The sequence below is a fragment of the Brassica rapa genome, chromosome A07 (assembly GCF_000309985.2).
Source record: "Brassica rapa cultivar Chiifu-401-42 chromosome A07, CAAS_Brap_v3.01, whole genome shotgun sequence".
In the NCBI taxonomy this organism is placed as follows: Eukaryota; Viridiplantae; Streptophyta; class Magnoliopsida; order Brassicales; family Brassicaceae; genus Brassica; species Brassica rapa.
This window is the reverse complement of record NC_024801.2, coordinates 9,712,482-9,731,849: the sequence shown is the minus strand read 5'-3', so window position 1 is coordinate 9,731,849 and position 19,368 is coordinate 9,712,482. Positions and strand designations below refer to the sequence as shown.

The following is a 19,368-nucleotide window of genomic DNA, read 5'->3' as shown; positions in this document are numbered from 1 at the left end:
TAAAACATTTGTTTTTTTTTAATAGGCCCCGGTCATTATGGAATTAAAAGCTGGTTACAAAATACATATTTAGATACAGTTACAGAATATATAGTTTATTTTTGTGGAAAAATAATTGTTGGACTAAACTAATATCAACATTCTAATTTAATAGTATTGATATATATACAATATTAACATGCAATTGAATACTCTAGTTTTTAGAGTTTGGTTTCTGGTTTTTCGATTTTAGTTTTAAAATTTTGGTTTTTTGATTTTTGAGTAGATTCTAGTTTTTTGAAAAAAAATGAATTATTGTTTTAGATTTTAGTTTTTGGTTTTAAAATTAATAAAATGAAAAAATATGATAAATGGTAAAATGTTTATTCTGAAAAATTTATAGTATACTATTATCAAAACATAAATAAGCTTATTTAATAAAATTATTTTGAAAACAAACACTGCAAATAAAAGTTAAAATAATGATATTTTGTTTTGTAGTGTTTTTTTTTTTTGAAAAACAAGAATGATAAGATTTTTTAAATAAAGTTATCAAGATATTTAATAAAATTTGTTTGTTTTTTCTGTAATATTAGTTTTTAGAAAAAAAGATGAGAAGTATTTTTTAGTTATAACTAAATTTTATTTGTTATTTCCTGTAACCGAAATATTAGTTTAACTCTAATAGTAAAGTTAAATTTATATATGTAGAGAATATTATATTCGTGAGTTTGTTTTATAAGACGGTTGATATGCATATGTTGACGGAAAAAAAAAAACAAAGGGGAAGATGGGTCAGGTGGGTCGGGTGGAAGGATTGGAGGGGGTTCACCAGAAGCAAATGCCGAGGAATTCATGCCGGAAGGGACGCCAAGGACTTTCCAAGCAGATTGCATCGGGTACCGTGTCAGGGAGGTTTTTTGTGATGTAATGGTTGATAAGCTGGTTATATGTATATTCTCATACACACATGGTAAACCGTAAACTAAACTAATTGATACAACAAAGAGTAATAAAACCTAATTACATAATACATAGTCAGGCAAAACATTTCTTGATGCTCACTCTTTTACATAGTAGTGTTGTTGACTCCCACGACTTATCACTTAATGTTTCCTGTAAAATTCTTCAGAAAACACTTGCTGCTACTATCTACTAATAATAGCAATCCCAATTAATTCCAAAGGTTGTGTCATTTCATAAAAAACTGAAATTTTTATAAGAGTTGTATCTTTTCATTATAAAAGTTGTGTCTTTTCATAAAAAAATAAAATCTATTAATTTTAAGAGTTGTATCTTTTCACTATAAAAACTGTGTATTCCCAATTAATTTCAAATGTTGTATCATTTCATAAAAAACTGAAATCTTAAGAGTTGTATCTTTTCATTATAAAAGTTGTGTCTTTTCATAAACAAATAGTTAAAATATATCAATTTGTTTCTTTTTATAATTATTAGTATTTTCTATATATAAAACCAAAATTCTATATATGCACTTAACTCAAACTTTACTTAAGCAACTGACTTTCAGAGATAGTTTATACCCCATAAGATTAATCGGCGGCGTTACCATGAGAATACAGAATTGTGCCGTTAGCATTGGAGTGTTTGATATAAACAGCTACGATCTCATTGCCGCAACGTGTACGGAGCTTCAGAATGTCTACGTCATCGCATCGCGGGATTTCCGGTATGTATAGACGTCTGCCGCAGTTATCGTCTGCTATGACCTCATAAGATGGTGGTGTTGGTGGGAGGAAAGCGAATTTAGCAGCGACTGATGAAGTAACCCCTCCCATTCAGACAACTATGACAATGGTGGTGGTTGAGACGATCCTTTAGTTTGATAAACCCTTGAATCCTCTTTAAGGAGACAAAGACAAGAAAAAAAGAACAAAGATTGAATCATAAGGTGAAAAATAGAGAAGGAACTGAACATTGAGAAAAAAAGATGAACGGAAGTGAGCGGAAAAGAAAGGAAACTGATACAAGATTTAAATCGACCGCGGCGCGTGTGGGATAAAGGCGGAAATGGCAGAGAGAAGCATGCAACAATAAAATGACTCAAATAATATTATTAGGTGGATGAGGGTTGGCCATGCAACAATAAAATGACGTTTACAGATTTCTTAGTTATTAATAAAAATATATATTAGAAGATTTTTGAAAGTGATATCTGACAAAATCATTAAAATTTAATATATTTTAAACAAAATAATTAAAAACAGTAAAGCTACTTATAGTTATAGAAATTACTTTTTATTCTGTCCTAAGAAAAACATGAGAAAATTTTGCCCCAGTTACCTCTAATTTTTTTATTTTAGTGTCAAAAAGACTAGATGCCATAAGTTTTCGGGAAACATGGAAAACAAGATGTTAGGCTTAAGATTCCAAATTACAACAAAAATTTATAAGTATAAATTAGATAAACCAATAAATATCATTAGTTGGATTAGTTTTCAACAAAAATAATATTTTAATAATAAATATTAAATAAATACATGGTTATATTCAAATTATAAATTATATAATTTATCTACTAATAATAGCAATCTCAATTAATTTCAAAGGTTGTGTCTTTTCATAAAAAACTGAAATCTTAAGAGTTGTATCTTTTCATTATAAAAGTTGTGTCTTTTCATAAAAAATAAAATCTATTAATTTTAAGAGTTGTATCTTTTCACTATAAAAATTGTGTATTCACAATTAATTTCAAAGGTTGTGTCATTTCATAAAAAAACTGAAATCTTAAGAGTTGTATCTTTTCATTATAAACGTTGTGTCTTTTCATAAACAAATAGTTAAAATATCTCAATTTGTTTCTTTTTATAATTATTAGTATTTACTATATATAAAACCAAAATTCTATACTCGCTGACATCTTCTTCTTTTATAGGAAAAAAGTTTCAATTTAACGGTCAGATTTTTCTGTTTTTATGATATAAGGCATAAGAGATATTTTTGCTATGAATATTTATGTCATCAAGAAAATAATATTTGGCAACTCTTCTCTGAATAGTTTCCTTTTCGAACAACACATTCCATTTAATAACAAACGTACATTTTCATAGTTTAAAAAAAAACAAAGAGTTACAATTCGACGGTCATAATTGTCTGTTTTTTTTATCCGAGGGTTTTAATTTTTTTTTCTTAAATTTCTTATGAGTTATGTCTTCTCGCAATTCCTCTCTGAAGAGTTTTCATCTCAAACAATACATACTTTCTTCTAGAGCAGTAAACGATGTACCTTTTCGGGTTTCTATATATTGAACTTTTTAAAGCAGATTTAAAAAAAATATATATACTTTGTTTGTTTTTCTCTTGTCATACTGTTGTTCTTCTGGGTCTACATTTATATTCATTTTCCATCTCATTTTCTATTGTTTTAGTCTTCCTTCCGTATTTTAAAATCGTGAAGGTATGTTTTTTGGTAGATTATTTAACTTTACTTAATATAGGAACTGTTAACTTAGTGTAGATTGGTTGCACAAATTTACATATGTTTAAAAAAGGTTTAATAGCAGAATTAGCAAATAATTTTTAAATCAAAAAATAAATAAATTATGAGACGCCACGTTAAAACGTCTTTCTTCTTCTCCCTTCTGTCCAAGTAACAGCCCCATTATTGACTTGTTGATAATTGGAATCAATACAGTGAGTTTTATCACTGGTTTTTTATGGCTTTTGAGAAGTAGAGAAAGGAATAAAAAGAGAGTTACGGAGCATCTCCCCCTTCATCGATGTGGTCATCGGCCGGCAAACGTTTTTTTCTACTTGTTAGTTTGTAATTGAGTTTTTGGTCGTATGTTACTAAGTAATAATGTTGTATTAAAAGGTGTGTGTGTAAGAGTCGTGACTTTAGATTAGATAGTTGTGTTTCTTAGGTTAAGAGTCATGTCTCTTCTTCACAACCTTTGATATCTATATATAGATCAAAACATGATCTGTAGAAATTACTGTGTGTGTATGTGAACAACAATAGATTAATTTTCTTTCATACTCTGTTTCTCATTCATGAAACAGAGCATGTAGTTTGTAACGTAATTTGTTTTCTTCTATTTCACAAGTAAAACTTTTGTTCTGTTTTTTTTCAAGAAAAAACAATCTATATTCTAACAACAATTCCTTCCGACGAAGTCACCGCAACATTATAGACTTGGCATAAAGTGTTAATGAGTTATATTTTAGTTCATTTTCATATCTATTTTATATGCATTTAAAATATTTAAATTGGCTAAAAATATTTAGATAATTTAATTATTTTATAATATTATATTTGTATGAACCATTGCAACTATTAGTGATGGTAGTATTTAGAGATGAACTATTACAACTATGATAATCTTGGAACTATTCATAATGGTTTACTTTGGAATAATAAAGTATAGTTTATTTGTTTTTATAAAATGAGTTCCCGTGCGATATCGCACGGGTTCCTTACCTAGTCATATAAATAGAAAGAACGAGTAATGGGTGATGGGAACATTAAACTTAATATAGACATGCACTGAAGAAAATATTTGGTCGTAAAAAGAAGACAAACCAAAATTTCCAAGTGATGAATAACTTCTCACGCTTCACGAAACCATCATCTATTAACTTCTTCAAGTACCTATCCAGTTAATGGATTCATAGTGTGAGGAGAACGTGACATACAGAGGCATGAAACTTCAACCACACATAATTAATAGTGTATGGTATCTCTCAAATTCTTTGATATTAGAAATGTTTACCTCTTTCTCGTGACTGTGTATCGAAGTACAACCAATGTGTTTGTACCCAATCTAAAAGAGAGTGTTTGTAAATGAAAATCAAATACAAAAGGCACAAGATAGAAACCAAAGGGTTGTCGTGCAAAACTATACTTTCTTCTTTTAGCTCTGGTGCTTCTTCCCCTTTTTTGACGGATCGTATGGTAACCTCAAGCCAAGTCCAGCCGCCACTTCGATCAGTGCTCTTCCCGAGAACATGTGCAATTATTACTCCGATTTGATTCAAGCGTTCAGGTTGATCAGTGGAGACGACAACGGTATTGTTCCATTAGAAATCTAGTGGCTGCTTAACATTCTTAGTCCTAAACCGCCGAGTCATAAAGAAGTGACTCACCTTGGAGAGGTTGGCGCCCACAGTTTTATCAGTCTATAAGAGCTTGCTAGCTGTGTAGCTGGGAACTCTTCCGTTGAAGGATCGATAAAGTGATAAATATATATAATTGGTGAGGGAGAGCCAAAGAGTAGAGTCAACGTACCTGAAAGTTCAGTGTTCTTGTTAGCCAACAACATCAACTGGTCAGTCATTGTGAAACCTGATACTTCCATTGGTATGATGTTTATGCTCTGTGCCATCTATTGTTATTTTGTCTGGTCTTTGAAACGAATTTACATGGGGCATCAGCAAATCGATTGGGTTGCTCCTGCTTGCATCAAAGGAAGAAATGGATGTCCATCGGTTCTCTCACAGCTTTTGTATATGTACTCCAAGAGATAGCTTGAAAACAAAGTTAAAAGGCATTGAAGAGTATGTTGTGGACGTCGTTGATTGAATGAAATTACTGAATACGTTTCTGAAAGGCAGAGATGAGGAGTGGGAGCGTAACGATGGAAGTCTTGGATAAAGGAAATAGACGGCGAGCTTGACGGGAAAAACTCTGCAGCTAAGTTAGAGAAAATGGACCAAACAATAAAACTGGAACAGAAAATTTCCTGCTAAAAGCCCAAACGCAAAGAAAACAAACTCTCATCAAATCATATAACTTGTCATGATTCCCCCAAAGAGAGAAAAAAATCTCCTTTATATATATAGATAACTAGGTGGTTGCCCACAATTTTGCGGGTATAAATATTTTATGAAAATGATATATTAGGTTTGTAATTTTAAAATTTTGAATAATAATTATAACTATTAAAAATAATTTTTTTATTTTAAATAGTTTGAAAATCAAAAGTCTTGGTATTGTATAATCTTAGAAGATTATTTAGATATACTATTAATTCTATAAATTGTATTATAAGTTTCCAAAAGTCTTTTTATGACATAGTTATTGATTAATATAAAAAAAATCAAAGATTAATGAACAAAAAGTTATTTTATAACACTTTCTATTTTCGCATTGTTTTGTTTATCACTTTATTTTATTTAGAACGAAAATAGTTATAAATAATTAATTAACAGTTATAGTAATACGTAAAACACATGTATTTCAGAAATATATATAAAAAATTAAATACGTAAAAGTATAAAATAACAAAGAATACAACCAAGAATTCAACAAATATGTTTTATTATTCTTCACTGATGTTTTATATATGTATCTTTTTTGTTTTCCTATTACAAAATAAGCATGTCAATATTATTATAATCAAAACTATATCAATAGAGTCTTAACTCTAGTCATGTATTAATATATTCATTTTTTAATTTTATTATAATAAACTTTTTCATTTCTTTATATTATTTTATAGAATTTACCATATAATTTTATTATAATCAAAGATATAAGAATTATATTAATAGAGTATATTAACTCTAGTCTCGTATTAGTATAATGTTCCAATTTTTCAATTTTATATTATAATAAATAGTTTTATTTAGAAATATTATTTTAAAATACTAACTATATATTTTCAGTTTTTTAATATACAAATATACAATATATATATATATATATATATATATATATATATATATATATTGTGAGTATAACAAAATATTATTAGTTTTAGGTTAATTAGTTTTCTATAATCTATAATATATTGTATCCACTATTAATATAAGTATGTTAAAATCGTTTATAGAATTATTTCTATCATACTTTATGTATTTATATGTATATTTTAATTTTCTATAATATTATCTATGTTATTTAATTATTTCTATAAAAAAATTATGTTAATTCTTGTATCTTCAAAATGTTTAATTGTTTGTATGGTAATGTAGATTAGATTAGATAATTTACGATTAGTTTACTTTTTAGAACTTTAATAAAATATATGAAAATTCAAATACCAATAACCAATCAAATTAAGAGAATTAATTCAAAACTTTACCTATGAATGACACCTAAACAAAAGTCATTTAAGTGACTTCTCAATTAATATATAGTAGGATGTTAAAACCGTTCATAGAATTATTTCTATCATAACTTATGTATTTATATGTATATTTTAAATTTCTATAATGTAATATATGATATTTAATGTAATATATGATATTTAATTGTTTATATAAACTAATTACGTTAATTCTTCTATCTTTAAAATGTTTAATTGTTTATAAGGTAATATAGATTACATCAGGTAATTCTAGGTTTAGTTTCCTTTTTTAAACTTTAATAAAATAAATTAAAATTCAAATACCAACAACCAATCAAATTAAGAGAATTAATTCAAGACTTCGCCTATGAATGACACCTAAGCAAAAATCAATTAAGTGATTCTCAATTAATATATAGTAGGAATATATGTTTCAGTGAAATTAAAATTAATTTTATGGTCTTGAAAAATAAAGTATTCATCTAACATATAAAGATGCATTAATTTTTTTTTCACTCCTGCATCATTGTTCGTAAAATTATTTTAAAAGAAAATAAAATTACAATATGTGGATAAGAATATATTAGCATTTTATATCATAGTATTTTGTAACATTTTGTATTATATTTGTTGATTTTAAAATAATTTTTAATAATTATATCTAATGTTCTTACATTTTACAAAGAGAAATATGTATATTTGTAATAATTAGATATAGTGCTTCGACATTTTAGAAAGAGAGATATGAATACTGTTTAGATACACTTCATTTAATTTTTGAGGTTCCATTCAAAAATTAAATGTGGCTTACTTTTGTTACGATGAAACTATAGTGTGGTAAAGACCAAGCAAATATTATTATACGTAATCACATTTTTTCTGGTCGATTAAACTAAAAGCAAGTTTACCCGACACAAAGAAAGCGCAAGCTTAGAGATAAGAGCGTTGAATTTGCCACTGCATCAGCCTCTGCATTCAATAATCTATGAATATTACTCAAGATTAAGATTTAAAGAAGCTGCTGAATGGTTAAATATCAAAGAAAATGTCGTTAATCTCCTTGGTGAGTCCTTATCTTGCAACATTCTAATTAACACTTGCAAATTAGACAATAGGGATGCCTTAATATCAAGAAGAATACTTTTGTTTTTTATTAGGAAGAATATAATACCTATAAAGCATACACAAATGATATAATATTCTCATATATTAGCCGATTTTGATTTAATTTCAGTTGCCATTTTTTCAGATTCAAAGGGTTGGTTATATGTTATCGTGAATCTTTATTTACGTGTGAGTTTTCTTTATATACGGTATTATGATATTTAGAGCTGAATTGTGATTGAAAAAATCGTAGAATAATAAAATTGTTATTCTCTGAATGAATATTCTTTTTAAATGTGTACAGTGTAATTACTTGATTTATTTATTTATTTTATGTCATCTATTATGATTATGCACTGATGTGTTTTTTGTTGAGTTGTTGTGTACTATGGCACTCAATAACTGAGATATTTTAAATCTTACAAACCAGCATGGGTTAAAAATTAGTGATTTATAGGAAGATGATTTGATTCAAGTTGTATTGAGGTAGAGAATAACACAGAAACATTTATAGTTTAATCATAAATTTTCTATTCAATGCATAGCAAAGTAGAAGAGATGATTTGGACTCTGGAGTCGCTTAGTTATGTGATGATGTACCAGCTCTTGGCTTGTGTAAAGCATGAAAATCCTCATAACTTGGGACGGCGTGTATCTTCTTGTCTCAGTCAACCATGGCAAGGTCTAAAAGCTGGTACGTGATTATGTCTGTCTTCTGTATTGTGAAATCATGTTTAGCAGTTCTGCTACTTTTTTATTAAACATAATCTTAGGTCTTTACAAGTCATTTCCGGGTTGGTATAGAACCCTCTACACTCTTTGTACTTCACCTTAATGTTACGAGAAACTTAAACTGAGGTATTGTAGGGCTTTACCCCGAAGGGAGCCCTTCCAGAAATTCTCGAGAGCCCAAGACAAGCTTAGGCCCAGGAGGGGGTTTGGAAATAGTTTTCAACCAGCAATAGACGCGCCTCGGTTAGTACCTCATTAGCTGCGTCATTGCCCCAAGCGCAAAGATATTTTTCCCAGGAGAACGTGAGCTTTCTTTTATAACACAAGTTTATTGACCTTAGTAGTTCTCGCTACCGATGTGGGACAAATACGCGCACCTTTTACAATTAAACACCGATCGGGCTTCAATGCATATTGGGCCTCAGAATCTGGGTCGAGAAAAATCTATTAGCAGCTTTTTTTCGAGGTCGAATTCAGTTTAACATGATTTAAGTTTTTTTCTTGTGAAAGATACCTTTATTTGTTTGAACTTTAATACAATTGGTTAAAGATACCTTTATTTAAAGGGCTTATTTGCCAACTAGCCATATTTAGAAGAGAAATTAAGTGAGTGACATTGATTTTGACATAAAATAGAAACTAACATTTACACCCTAATTCATCCGGTTATACCCTTCTTCTTTGCCATTATCCGGTAATAATGTGTTATGTGTGTCCACGTAGTCTTATTTCATTAGAAAGAAGGAATCATCCACGTTACACTTTTATTAGTCACATACACATACACCGAATGCTCTATTCCATATAACCGAAATAGTATAGATTATATAACATAATCTACAATCTGTAATACTAAACATATCCCAACCCCAAACCCTAGATACTAAACCTTATTCTAATCACACCTTAACCCCTAAATACTAAATCATAAACTCTAATCAATAGATCCTAAACCCAAATATAAATAATAAATCTAAATTTTAAACCAAAATCCAAATAAAATAGAAAAAACTAAATAACATAATACATATTGAAGAAATTATGAAATGTCTATAATTGCATTGAAGAAATTAATGTTAACCTCAAACATACCCCGTCACCTTCTAAATGCTAAACCCTAAACCCGAATTACTAAACCCTTACGTAAATATAAACCTTAAACTAAAACATAAACCCTAAACCCAAATAGAATGAAACAAAATAAATAACATAGTACATATTGGTGAAAATATGAAATGTCTATGATTTTATGGAAGAGGTTAATATTGATCCCAACCATACCTCCTCACCTTCTAAATAATAAACCCTAAACCCTATACTCTAATCACTAAACGTTAACCCAAATATGAACCCAAATATCAAAATCTAAACCTTAACCAGTGTTTAACCCCAATTTTCCATAAACTAAACTCAAATTTTAAAATGCCAGTAAAATACATTACCATTCTACATGAGTCATATAGAATAGAAATAGAGAAAATGTAGTTCCAATACTAAATCCTCAACTCTAATCAGTGAACCCTAAACTTTATCCCAACCCCACCCCATCCCCTAAAATACTAAACTCTAAACTCTAATCAGCGGACCTAAACCCAATTATAAACCATAAATCCAAATATAAACCCTAAACCCAAATAGAATGGAACAAAATAAATAGAATAGTACATACTGGTGAAATTATGAAATATCTATGATTGCATGAAAGAAGTTAATAATGACTCCAACCATAACCCCTCACCTTCTAATTAGTAAACCCTAAACTATAATCACTAAACCCTAAACCCAAATATCAAAATATAAAAATGTATGCAATATTATGCAATATTATATAATATTAAACTATACAATATAAATCATAGTACGGTTTTTACAGATTCAAAACATGTAATGATAGTTAGATATTAAGAAAATTACAAAATATATTTCTAAACAAAATAGAACACTCTTTATTAATCGTCAAATGGAATAGAACATAATAAAATAGTATAGTAACAAAAAGGTAGAAAACAACAAGACACATCTGGGAAGAAGAATTGGCCGTTGTTACTTCATGTTGCCGTGTCTCCTCTTCCGTCAAACAAGACACCATCGATTTCACAATCAGAGAAACCTCCCCTTCAGCCACCCACCGAGAATGCAAAGATGTTATACTCTTGCAAAAATCAACTCTGATAATCGTGTCCGTCTCATTGCTCTCTCCCAAATCTGAGAATCAAACGATTTAATTTCTCGAAAAAGAAGAAAGGTAAAAATTACGGAGATGATGACGGAGCAAATACGGTGGCGGCGATGAAACAAACGATGATGATGATGGTTGTGCTGGTTGTACATGTAGAGGTGATTGAAGCTATGTGACAGAGATTTATGTGTTCGTCGTATAAAAAAAACAGAAATTTGAGAGAGAGAGAGAGAGAGAGAGAGAGAGAGAGGAACATGAAGAAACAGAGAAGAAGAAGAAAAAATTATGTGTGGATGTGTGACTTTCTACTGGACACAAATTATTTTTAAAATATAATGATTATTAATTTTTTTTTTCTGCAGGTTTTACCGGTTACAACAGAGGACAATACGGCAATATTATATAAAAGACACATGATACAGTGAAAAAATAGGGTTTTTAGTTATAGATTGAATTATAATTTTTTTGGTGGTTATACAGCCCAATTTCTCTTATTTAAAAGCTGTTACTGATTTTCATATAACAAAAACAATCTATCTCTCCCTCTCTTAATGTATTTATATAATTTGTTACCAAGACTATAAAGTAATGTTTATGTAGCTTGTAACAACATACTTTGTTTAATACAATAATTACATTTGGTCAAACATTCATAACCTAATAATAGCTGTTGACTTCTCCTGAAGTCTCTGAGCTAAAATTGTGGTTATTCATGAGAATGTTTGGTCTTCTGCTAACATATAAGTGATTTGTGGAGACACAAGTGATCATTCAATTTTTTTTTTGTTGGAAAATTTGATGGGGACACTTTGGTTTGGAGAAATCAAGAAACAAGCGTCTTTGTTTCTTCATGACAAGTACAATGTTGCTAGACTTGTTCTCACCGATGTTACCGAAACTGAGCTGTAAGACTAACACAATAATAAGCTAAGCTAATAATACACATTAGTGATTGTTCATCACACTCTTTAATGAGAAACTGGTTTGTTGGTAATATTCTTCAGGTTAGTAGAAGAAGTGACAAACGATGATCCTTCTTCTCCAGACGCTAAAACGATGACTAAAATAGCCGATGCATCGTTTAATACAGTGGATTACTGGAGAATTGTGGATGTTCTTCACAGAAAGTAATGAATAAATGAATTCTCTAAGTTCGTTACTTGTGAAAATTGATCATTCATGAGCTTAATTAACATTACGCAAAAAAATTGAAAACAGAATAGGAAAAAGGGAAGGAGAGATGAAGAAGTGGAGAGAAGCTTACAAGGCCATGGTGTTGTTGGAGTTCTTATTAACACATGGTCCTCTTCATCTGCCTCATGATTTTCTTTACGACTTGGATCATATTCGTTTCCTCTCAACCTTCCAATACGTTGACGATAAAGGGTACCTATTAATTTTCCAAAACATCCATTTTTTATATATTATAGAGTGTGATATGTGCTGTTTTTTAAAAAAAAACAGAAACTAATTTTGATTAAGCCCATTTTTTACTTGGTATATTTTTAACGTTTTTAACCAAACTACATTCATTCATTTCTTACAAATAATTATAAAGTAACTAGATTTTAATCCGTATTATGAAATTTCTAATTTTCAAAAAATAAATTTAGAAACATTTAAATTTATAAATTCCAATGTACTTATAAATACTATATATAGTTTGATAAGAACTGTTAAATGAAACATAATTATGATTTTAAATTAATATTGTGATAAATAGATTTAGGTGCTAATTCTTTTTTATTGAAATGGTTATTACAATACCGTCTTCCCTCAAAAAGAATTCTATATAACCACTGAAAAATATATTACCGCGCCTTTGTCAAAAATAGTTTTAAATTTAATTTAATTTACTTCATTTTTTTGTTATAAACGGAGTTTACTTCATTTTTCCCTCATTAGATTTGATTGGGGAGCTAAGGTACAGAAGAAGGCGGATCAGATTCAAACACTTCTTCTAGGCAAAGAAGAACTAAGAGAAGCTCGTCTTAAAGCTCTAAAGATCACCGCCCAAATCAATGGCTTCGGAAACTCCGCATCTTTCTCTACTCCTTCTCCGCCTCCTTCACCGGCCTCATCCTCTCCTCTGAAAAGCTCCGGTATAACTCTAACCGAAAGAGAAGCTGTATCCGAGTCAGATTCATTGATCGGCGATAAAGACGAGAGGAACCGAGCCGCCGGTGAAGAGACACTGATCAGCGGGATCTGCTCCAAGCTCGCCGGTTTCAGCCCTTTGAAGAAACTTCACGGAGGTCGTACGCCGGCCGGATTTCATTCTTTGTCGAACGTTGAGAGAGTTTCAAGTAAATGTTATGACCGCCGCAACTCTATTGGCTACTGATTTTGATTCTTTGTCATAAAAAGACAACGGTTCGGTTTTAATTTACATATTTACTGAATATCCGGTTAAAACCGGTTTATGTAAACCTAATTACGATACAAGAAATTTCGCTTTTGCTAATCCTGTTTAAAGCTTCGTTGGCTAAACATTTTGCAGCTTCTTGAGGATCTTCCATATGTCTGATTAGGTTAATAGCTTCTTGATTTTTCATCACCTGTATCATAATCAAAACCACTATTAACGATTTTTCGCTAAATGATATTAGTCTCTGTAATTTGATTGAGTACTAAACTAATTTACCTGCCAAATCCCAGAGCTACCAATAATGATGAACTCTGTATCTGAACTAATCTTCTCTGTAACCAAAGCAAGCTCTAAATCTCTTGAATCTGATTCATCATCTGTCTCTCCTTGATAACAAACTGAGATTACACCGTTGAAAGCAAAACTTAATTCATTTTCTTGTTAGACAAGTTAGCAAAACCGGTCTTGACCGAATCAAACCAGAGTAATACTGGGTTTAAGGGAACGAACCTGGGAAAACAAAATCCGACCATTTTCTTGTTGAGGATTTAGCTCTGAGTTGATAAGCCTCACCGTCTCTGCAAACCACCACTCTATGGTCGCCGATACTCGCCATAGCTAGCTTTTCACCGTCCACCACCGCCACCGAAGCAGCTGAGCCACTGCTTCTCTCTTCCTCAACGTACGCTCTTCTCATAATCTCTTTACATTTTCTCAAAACTCCTTGCTGCAGTTCCATCAATCACTGATCAGACTGATATCGAAGAATATAATTTTTTTAATATAACTCGGGACTTTCTGGCTGGCCGAAACCTAACCGACTAACCCCCGGTTGCTCGCAATGGAAACTAAATAGTCATGTCACCTGGTCTAAGTTCGAACTTGGGGTGCTTAGTACCTTTCCAAACCCGGTTTACCACTCGACAATGTGTAGTTAAAAATATAATGTTTCCATTACAAAATTTAACTAAAACTTTCAGTCACCTCGTTGTGGAGCTTATCGAAGATATGGTTCTGCATATACTTGATAATCTCTCTCCCAGTTCCAGCATCTGACACTGCAAAGAACCAAACTTCAAGATCTTCTTCACTCTGTAATTGCTCTCTCTGTACTGTAACCGAATCTGCACTCGGTGAACGGTGGATATAGCTTAACCGGTCGATGGTATAGCATCCGTGAGAAACCGGATTTAACCAAGATGGTTTCTTCTTCCTTCTACTTACATCCCCATCTACTAGTCGTTCAAACCGTAACGCCTGTTGAATTCGATAGGTATTGTTACAGATTTACTCAGATTTTGAAAACAAACGAAAAGTTTATATAATCAATGGATATATAAAAAGATCATATGTTTTCAGAAATTTCAAGATCTTAAAACCCCATTATATAAACACGATCTTTCACTCTAAGAAGATATAAAAGGGAAGAAAGATACTATACCTTTTGCATGAAAGGGAAATCCCAGAATCCCATCTTTAATCATAGCTTCCTATTTGCTAATTATTAGTATTTATAGTATATTGCTATAAGCTTTTGATGAAAACAAGAAAACTTTTTCGATTCTCACAATTCAAAAGAAGACAACTTTTTTTCAGTTGCAAGATACACTTTCGTCGGTCGTTATTGAATATTATAAAATTGTAATGTAATTTAGGTGCATATTAGTCAACTTAATTAGCAATTAAAACGCTTTTTAAAAAAAAAAATTTGTGTGGTTAAACAATTTGGAATACATACAAATAACTAGAACATTAAATAAAGCGTTATAGAGAGTAACGTACGCCTTGTTTTCTCATGGCGCTTATTATACTTTGACTACGTTTACGTTTCACCCTTACTGTTTCTAAATTCTAATACGATTACGTTTCTTTTTGTATTCTGTAGAGTTATATATTGCTTCGAATGGTGACCATCGTCCCGCTCCGCCCCACAGTTAACAGTAACAAAAATCTCTACATATACTATATATCTATACATTTTTATAACTGTTAAAACCGCACCGCAGTTAAACCGCTCGTTCCGCACCGCTCAAACCGCAGTCACCATTCGGATTGCACTATCGCGGTTCGTGTTGTATTTTCCGTGTGTGATGCATTTGCTCAGTGCCGTGCCTACCATTTGAGGGGCCTAAGGCAAGAATAACGTGACAAATTTTATTAATCCTTCTGCAACTTGTGTAAATCATAAGCCCTTTAACAAACAAACAAAGAAGTAAAAGAAAAAAGTAGTATAAATCATAAAACTATTTTTATGAAAGTATGATGTAAATTTTAAATTAATGAGTTAAGAAAGAGTGCATACAACAAAATCGATAAATGAAATCTAAAAAGTTTTTTTTTTTGTAAAATTATAAAGAAACATATATTTTTATGGAATATATACCTTAACATAGTTACTTTTAACAATATTTCATAAAACTTGTTTATCGTGGATTCCATAAAAACATAAGTGAATGCATATTTAGTAAATTTGGGGCCCTAAATTATAATTGAAAAATAGGGGCTAAGGCTGCCTCATATTTCCAACAAGGGTGGGCATAGAGATGGCAATTGGGCTCGTCTCATCTCGTCCCGAACCACAGTGAGTTCATCTTCAAGCGGATCACAGTGGATCTATTCCGCGTGGACTGCGGTCCTCAGAAAAACTGACCAAACCCGTACCGCAATATTAGGAGGCCTCCGCGGATCGGCCCGTGGGACGTCTGATCTTAAACTGTCTGTTATTGCTTCTTTGAAGACCAAACTGCATACAAACACGATCAGTGCTGAGTCTCAAAATAATGAAGTCTATACCATTGATATTGTGGCAGTCATTGGTGATGGCAAGGTATAGTTGTCTTCGATGAAGTGTATTCTTCATCTTGTGCGTTTTTGAATTGGCTATAAGTCTTTAACCCTCATATGACTTTGATAAGTGTATTCTACATTTAATGCGTTTTTGAATTATGTGGTTTAGTTTTCACATAGCCAAGAGAGAGGTCAAGAAATTATAGCTCTAAGTTTCTAACTCTTTCAACGATTACAAGTTTTTAAATTATGTGTCCCAAACGATTACAAGTTTCCCACACATGTTAGCTTCAATCATATCTCTAACTCTTACAAGACCATGCACTACATAACTCTTTAAATCCTTGACGAATCTCCACTTTCTACAGTTCTACTCTCAATGACATTCTAGCTGAGAATCCATGTTCTTTCTCTAAGCATTATATCGACAATAAAGAGCAAAAAAATCCATAAATCTTGTTTCTTTCTTTACGTGAATACACAGATGTTTGATCTAAATTCAAAAGATCACTTGTTCATAAATCATAACTCAAAAGATGAAAAAGAAAATGAAGGGGAGAAGAAGACAATACCTTAATCAAATGAGAAGATGAATAAGATGCATGAAGCGAATGGAAAAAAGGAAATGAGTAGTTATAATGGATCAAAGAAGAAGAAATGTCTTGAGGAGTTATCAGCTCTTGAATCTCCATTTTTCTCTGTTTTTTTGCCTTTCATCAGCTGAAGAGACTAAGTGAATAATTGCTTCGGATCCCGTGGGACGTCCCGCAAAATCCACAAAGCCTGCCTCGGCCCAACCCGCTGAAGCCCAATCCCGCAGCAACCCGTCCCGCGAGTCCTGCAAATTTGCGGGCCTACAAATACAAAGTCCAATCCCGCTCCGCTATAAGTCTTTGCGGGCTTGATCCGTGGTCCAAGTCCAACATTGCCATCTCTAGGTGAGCACCTCCCCCCCTGCATTTGCTAATGAGAGTTTTTTTCTTCAGCTAAGACCAACATGCTTCGTTAGATTGCTTCAAAAAGGATAGATCTTGTGAATTAGCCAACTCCAAGCCACGAGTGCACATGGGAAAACAAAAGCACCGGTCCGAGCTCTTTTTGCAAGCGATTTTGCCCGGATATTCAAGTTATATATGAAAGACATGTCAGAGAGAGATTTTGTGTAGGAGGAAATAAGAAAAAAAGTATTCTAAGTAAGGATGACAGTCTTCGTCACATTCAAGAAAAAGCATGTTCTGTTTAATTCTTCTTCAATCACACGCTTCCAGCCCAATGCTCCTATAAGATTGTCTAAAGCATGAAAACAAAAATTTATCCATAAACTATAGTATACTTATATAATATTTTGATGTCTTTTTATTCTTATATAAATTATTGGGGTCTAAAGCTAATGCTTAACTTTAGGCCAGCCTTGACCAATAAGTTTGGAGACTCATTCTTGAAATATACACTAGATTTTTCACCCGCACATCCGTGCGGATAGATTTTCATTTATAAATATATAATGGATACCATCGCAAAACTTTAAAATATATTTACATTTTAGTGTTATATATTGTGTAAATCTATATTGTTATCGGTTATGTTTCTTATTCGATATTATTAATGTATAATGATTGGTTTTATATATTTTACTTTATTATTATTTGTTATTAAATATTAATATATTTTCGAATTTGGTAAAATAAATTCATAGTATGAAATAAAAAAGTTGAGAACCTCCTTCATTTTTTCAAATTTTTACAGACTGAATACAATACATTTTAAAATTTTATTTAGTTATTCTATAAAACTGATATTTTCTTAACATAATCTATATTTCTATGTTATTTATTTTAGTATATTGTGGGATTTTATAAGTAAATACATTATAATAATACTATATTATTAATTATGAAATCAATCGCTGTATTAATTTAAAAATATTTTAAAATTTTATTAAGATTTTGTGAGGTTTTTCAACATATTTTTTTTATAATTAAAATAAAATTTAAATTGACAGTCAAAATTTATTTATTAATATCTATATAATTTATAATATTTTTTTAGAAATGTTATATATTAAATAGATTAACTTAAATAGTCAAATGGATGTAATTGATGAAATAGACCTAGTATGAATTTTTATAGTATTTCTTTAAATAAAGAAGATATATAATATAATTATCAAAATTTGAAAAATAGCATACACTTTTATTTTATTTTGTTTTATGATAAAATTTTATTTAAATTAATGTATAATAGTATATATTATTAATTACGAAATTAATCAATGGTATTAATTTAAATAAAATATCTTAAATTTTTAAAAAGATTTTGCTAGATTTTTTCTCAACATTTTGTTATAACTAAAAATAAAATTTAAATTTACAGTTAAAATTGATTTATTATTAATATCTTTATATATTGAAAATATTAATATAAATAATTAAATAAATGTAATTAATGAAATGGACCTAATAAGGCTAGTATGATTTTTTTATGGTAGATAAAAATGGTACTTCTCTTTTAATAGAGAACTAGATTTTGACCCGCACATTCGTGCGGATATTTTTTATTTTATGAATGTATACTTTTGATTTATTATAAATATTTTCAGTATATACTTTTAATTTTAGTGTTATATATTGTGAACATAAACCCATTATTTTAGTAAATTGTATACATGGTAGCATCCATCATATTATTTTAGTAAATTGTATTGATATAGAATATTTTTTAGATGTTATGATATTAAGTTTTCTTTTTTGTTTGTTATTAAATTAAGACTTCAAAATATTAGGTTACTTTAATTTTTATAACATAGTTTGTTTTTTCGTGTTACATTTCAAGAAGTTATTCTTTATTATCTATGATAATACCTTTTGAAAAATTTAAAAAATTATCATTTTAAGTTTGCATATTTATTTTTAAATTTTTATGTTTTGTCAAAATTGTTTGGAAAATTACGCAACTACATTTGAGGTGGAAGATTATATGATTTTCAAAAAAACAATTGTTACTAAATTAATACATTATTTTATATAAATAATTTTAATTTCGGTAAGATTTTTATATATCTCTCAGAATATTTTTATAATAAATATAAATATTAAAACGATAATTAAAATTTGATTTGTCATTAATATTTTGAATGAATTATTAAAATTTCATAGTTTTATAATAACATATTTTTAAATAGTATATGA

The 19,368-nt window shown here is 30.1% G+C and overlaps 2 protein-coding genes and 1 non-coding gene across 3 annotated transcripts; 1 reads left to right on the top strand and 2 right to left on the bottom strand.

Moving 5' to 3' along the window:
• The first annotated feature begins 8,083 nt into the window (after nucleotides 1-8,083).
• Nucleotides 8,084-13,797, top strand: LOC103828750 (epsin-1). Its single transcript, XM_009104379.3, has 4 exons — nucleotides 8,084-11,930; nucleotides 12,030-12,152; nucleotides 12,244-12,411; nucleotides 12,931-13,797. Exons 1-4 carry the CDS (start codon nucleotides 11,824-11,826, stop codon nucleotides 13,367-13,369), a joined length of 837 nt encoding a protein of 278 aa, XP_009102627.1. The 5' UTR covers nucleotides 8,084-11,823; the 3' UTR covers nucleotides 13,370-13,797.
• On the bottom strand, nucleotides 8,982-9,132 carry LOC117126980. Its single transcript, XR_004449741.1, has one exon. It is a non-coding gene; the product is annotated as a U4 spliceosomal RNA (small nuclear RNA).
• Nucleotides 13,309-16,358, bottom strand: LOC103828749 (putative protein phosphatase 2C-like protein 44). The gene is made up of 5 exons (XM_009104378.3): nucleotides 14,835-16,358; nucleotides 14,378-14,650; nucleotides 13,904-14,120; nucleotides 13,670-13,791; nucleotides 13,309-13,583 (listed from the first exon to the last, which is right to left on the bottom strand). The coding sequence occupies exons 1-5, from the start codon at nucleotides 14,865-14,867 to the stop codon at nucleotides 13,446-13,448; spliced, it is 783 nt and encodes a 260-aa protein (XP_009102626.1). The 5' UTR covers nucleotides 14,868-16,358; the 3' UTR covers nucleotides 13,309-13,445.
• Nucleotides 16,359-19,368: the final 3,010 nt, after the last annotated feature.

Excerpts from the sequence above, each read along its gene's own strand:
- LOC103828750 (XM_009104379.3), top strand. The coding sequence starts at position 11,824 with ATGGGGACACTTTGGTTTGGAGAAATCAAGAAACAAGCGTCTTTGTTT. Across the intron at positions 11,931-12,029 it reads GATGTTACCGAAACTGAGCT|GTTAGTAGAAGAAGTGACAA; the intron begins GTAAGACTAACA and ends AATATTCTTCAG. Across the intron at positions 12,153-12,243 it reads GTGGATGTTCTTCACAGAAA|AATAGGAAAAAGGGAAGGAG; the intron begins GTAATGAATAAA and ends AATTGAAAACAG.
- LOC103828749 (XM_009104378.3), bottom strand. The coding sequence starts at position 14,867 with ATGGGATTCTGGGATTTCCCTTTCATGCAAAAG. Across the intron at positions 14,121-14,377 it reads TCGATAAGCTCCACAACGAG|CAAGGAGTTTTGAGAAAATG; the intron begins GTGACTGAAAGT and ends ATGGAACTGCAG. Across the intron at positions 13,792-13,903 it reads GTCGGATTTTGTTTTCCCAG|TTTGTTATCAAGGAGAGACA; the intron begins GTTCGTTCCCTT and ends GTGTAATCTCAG.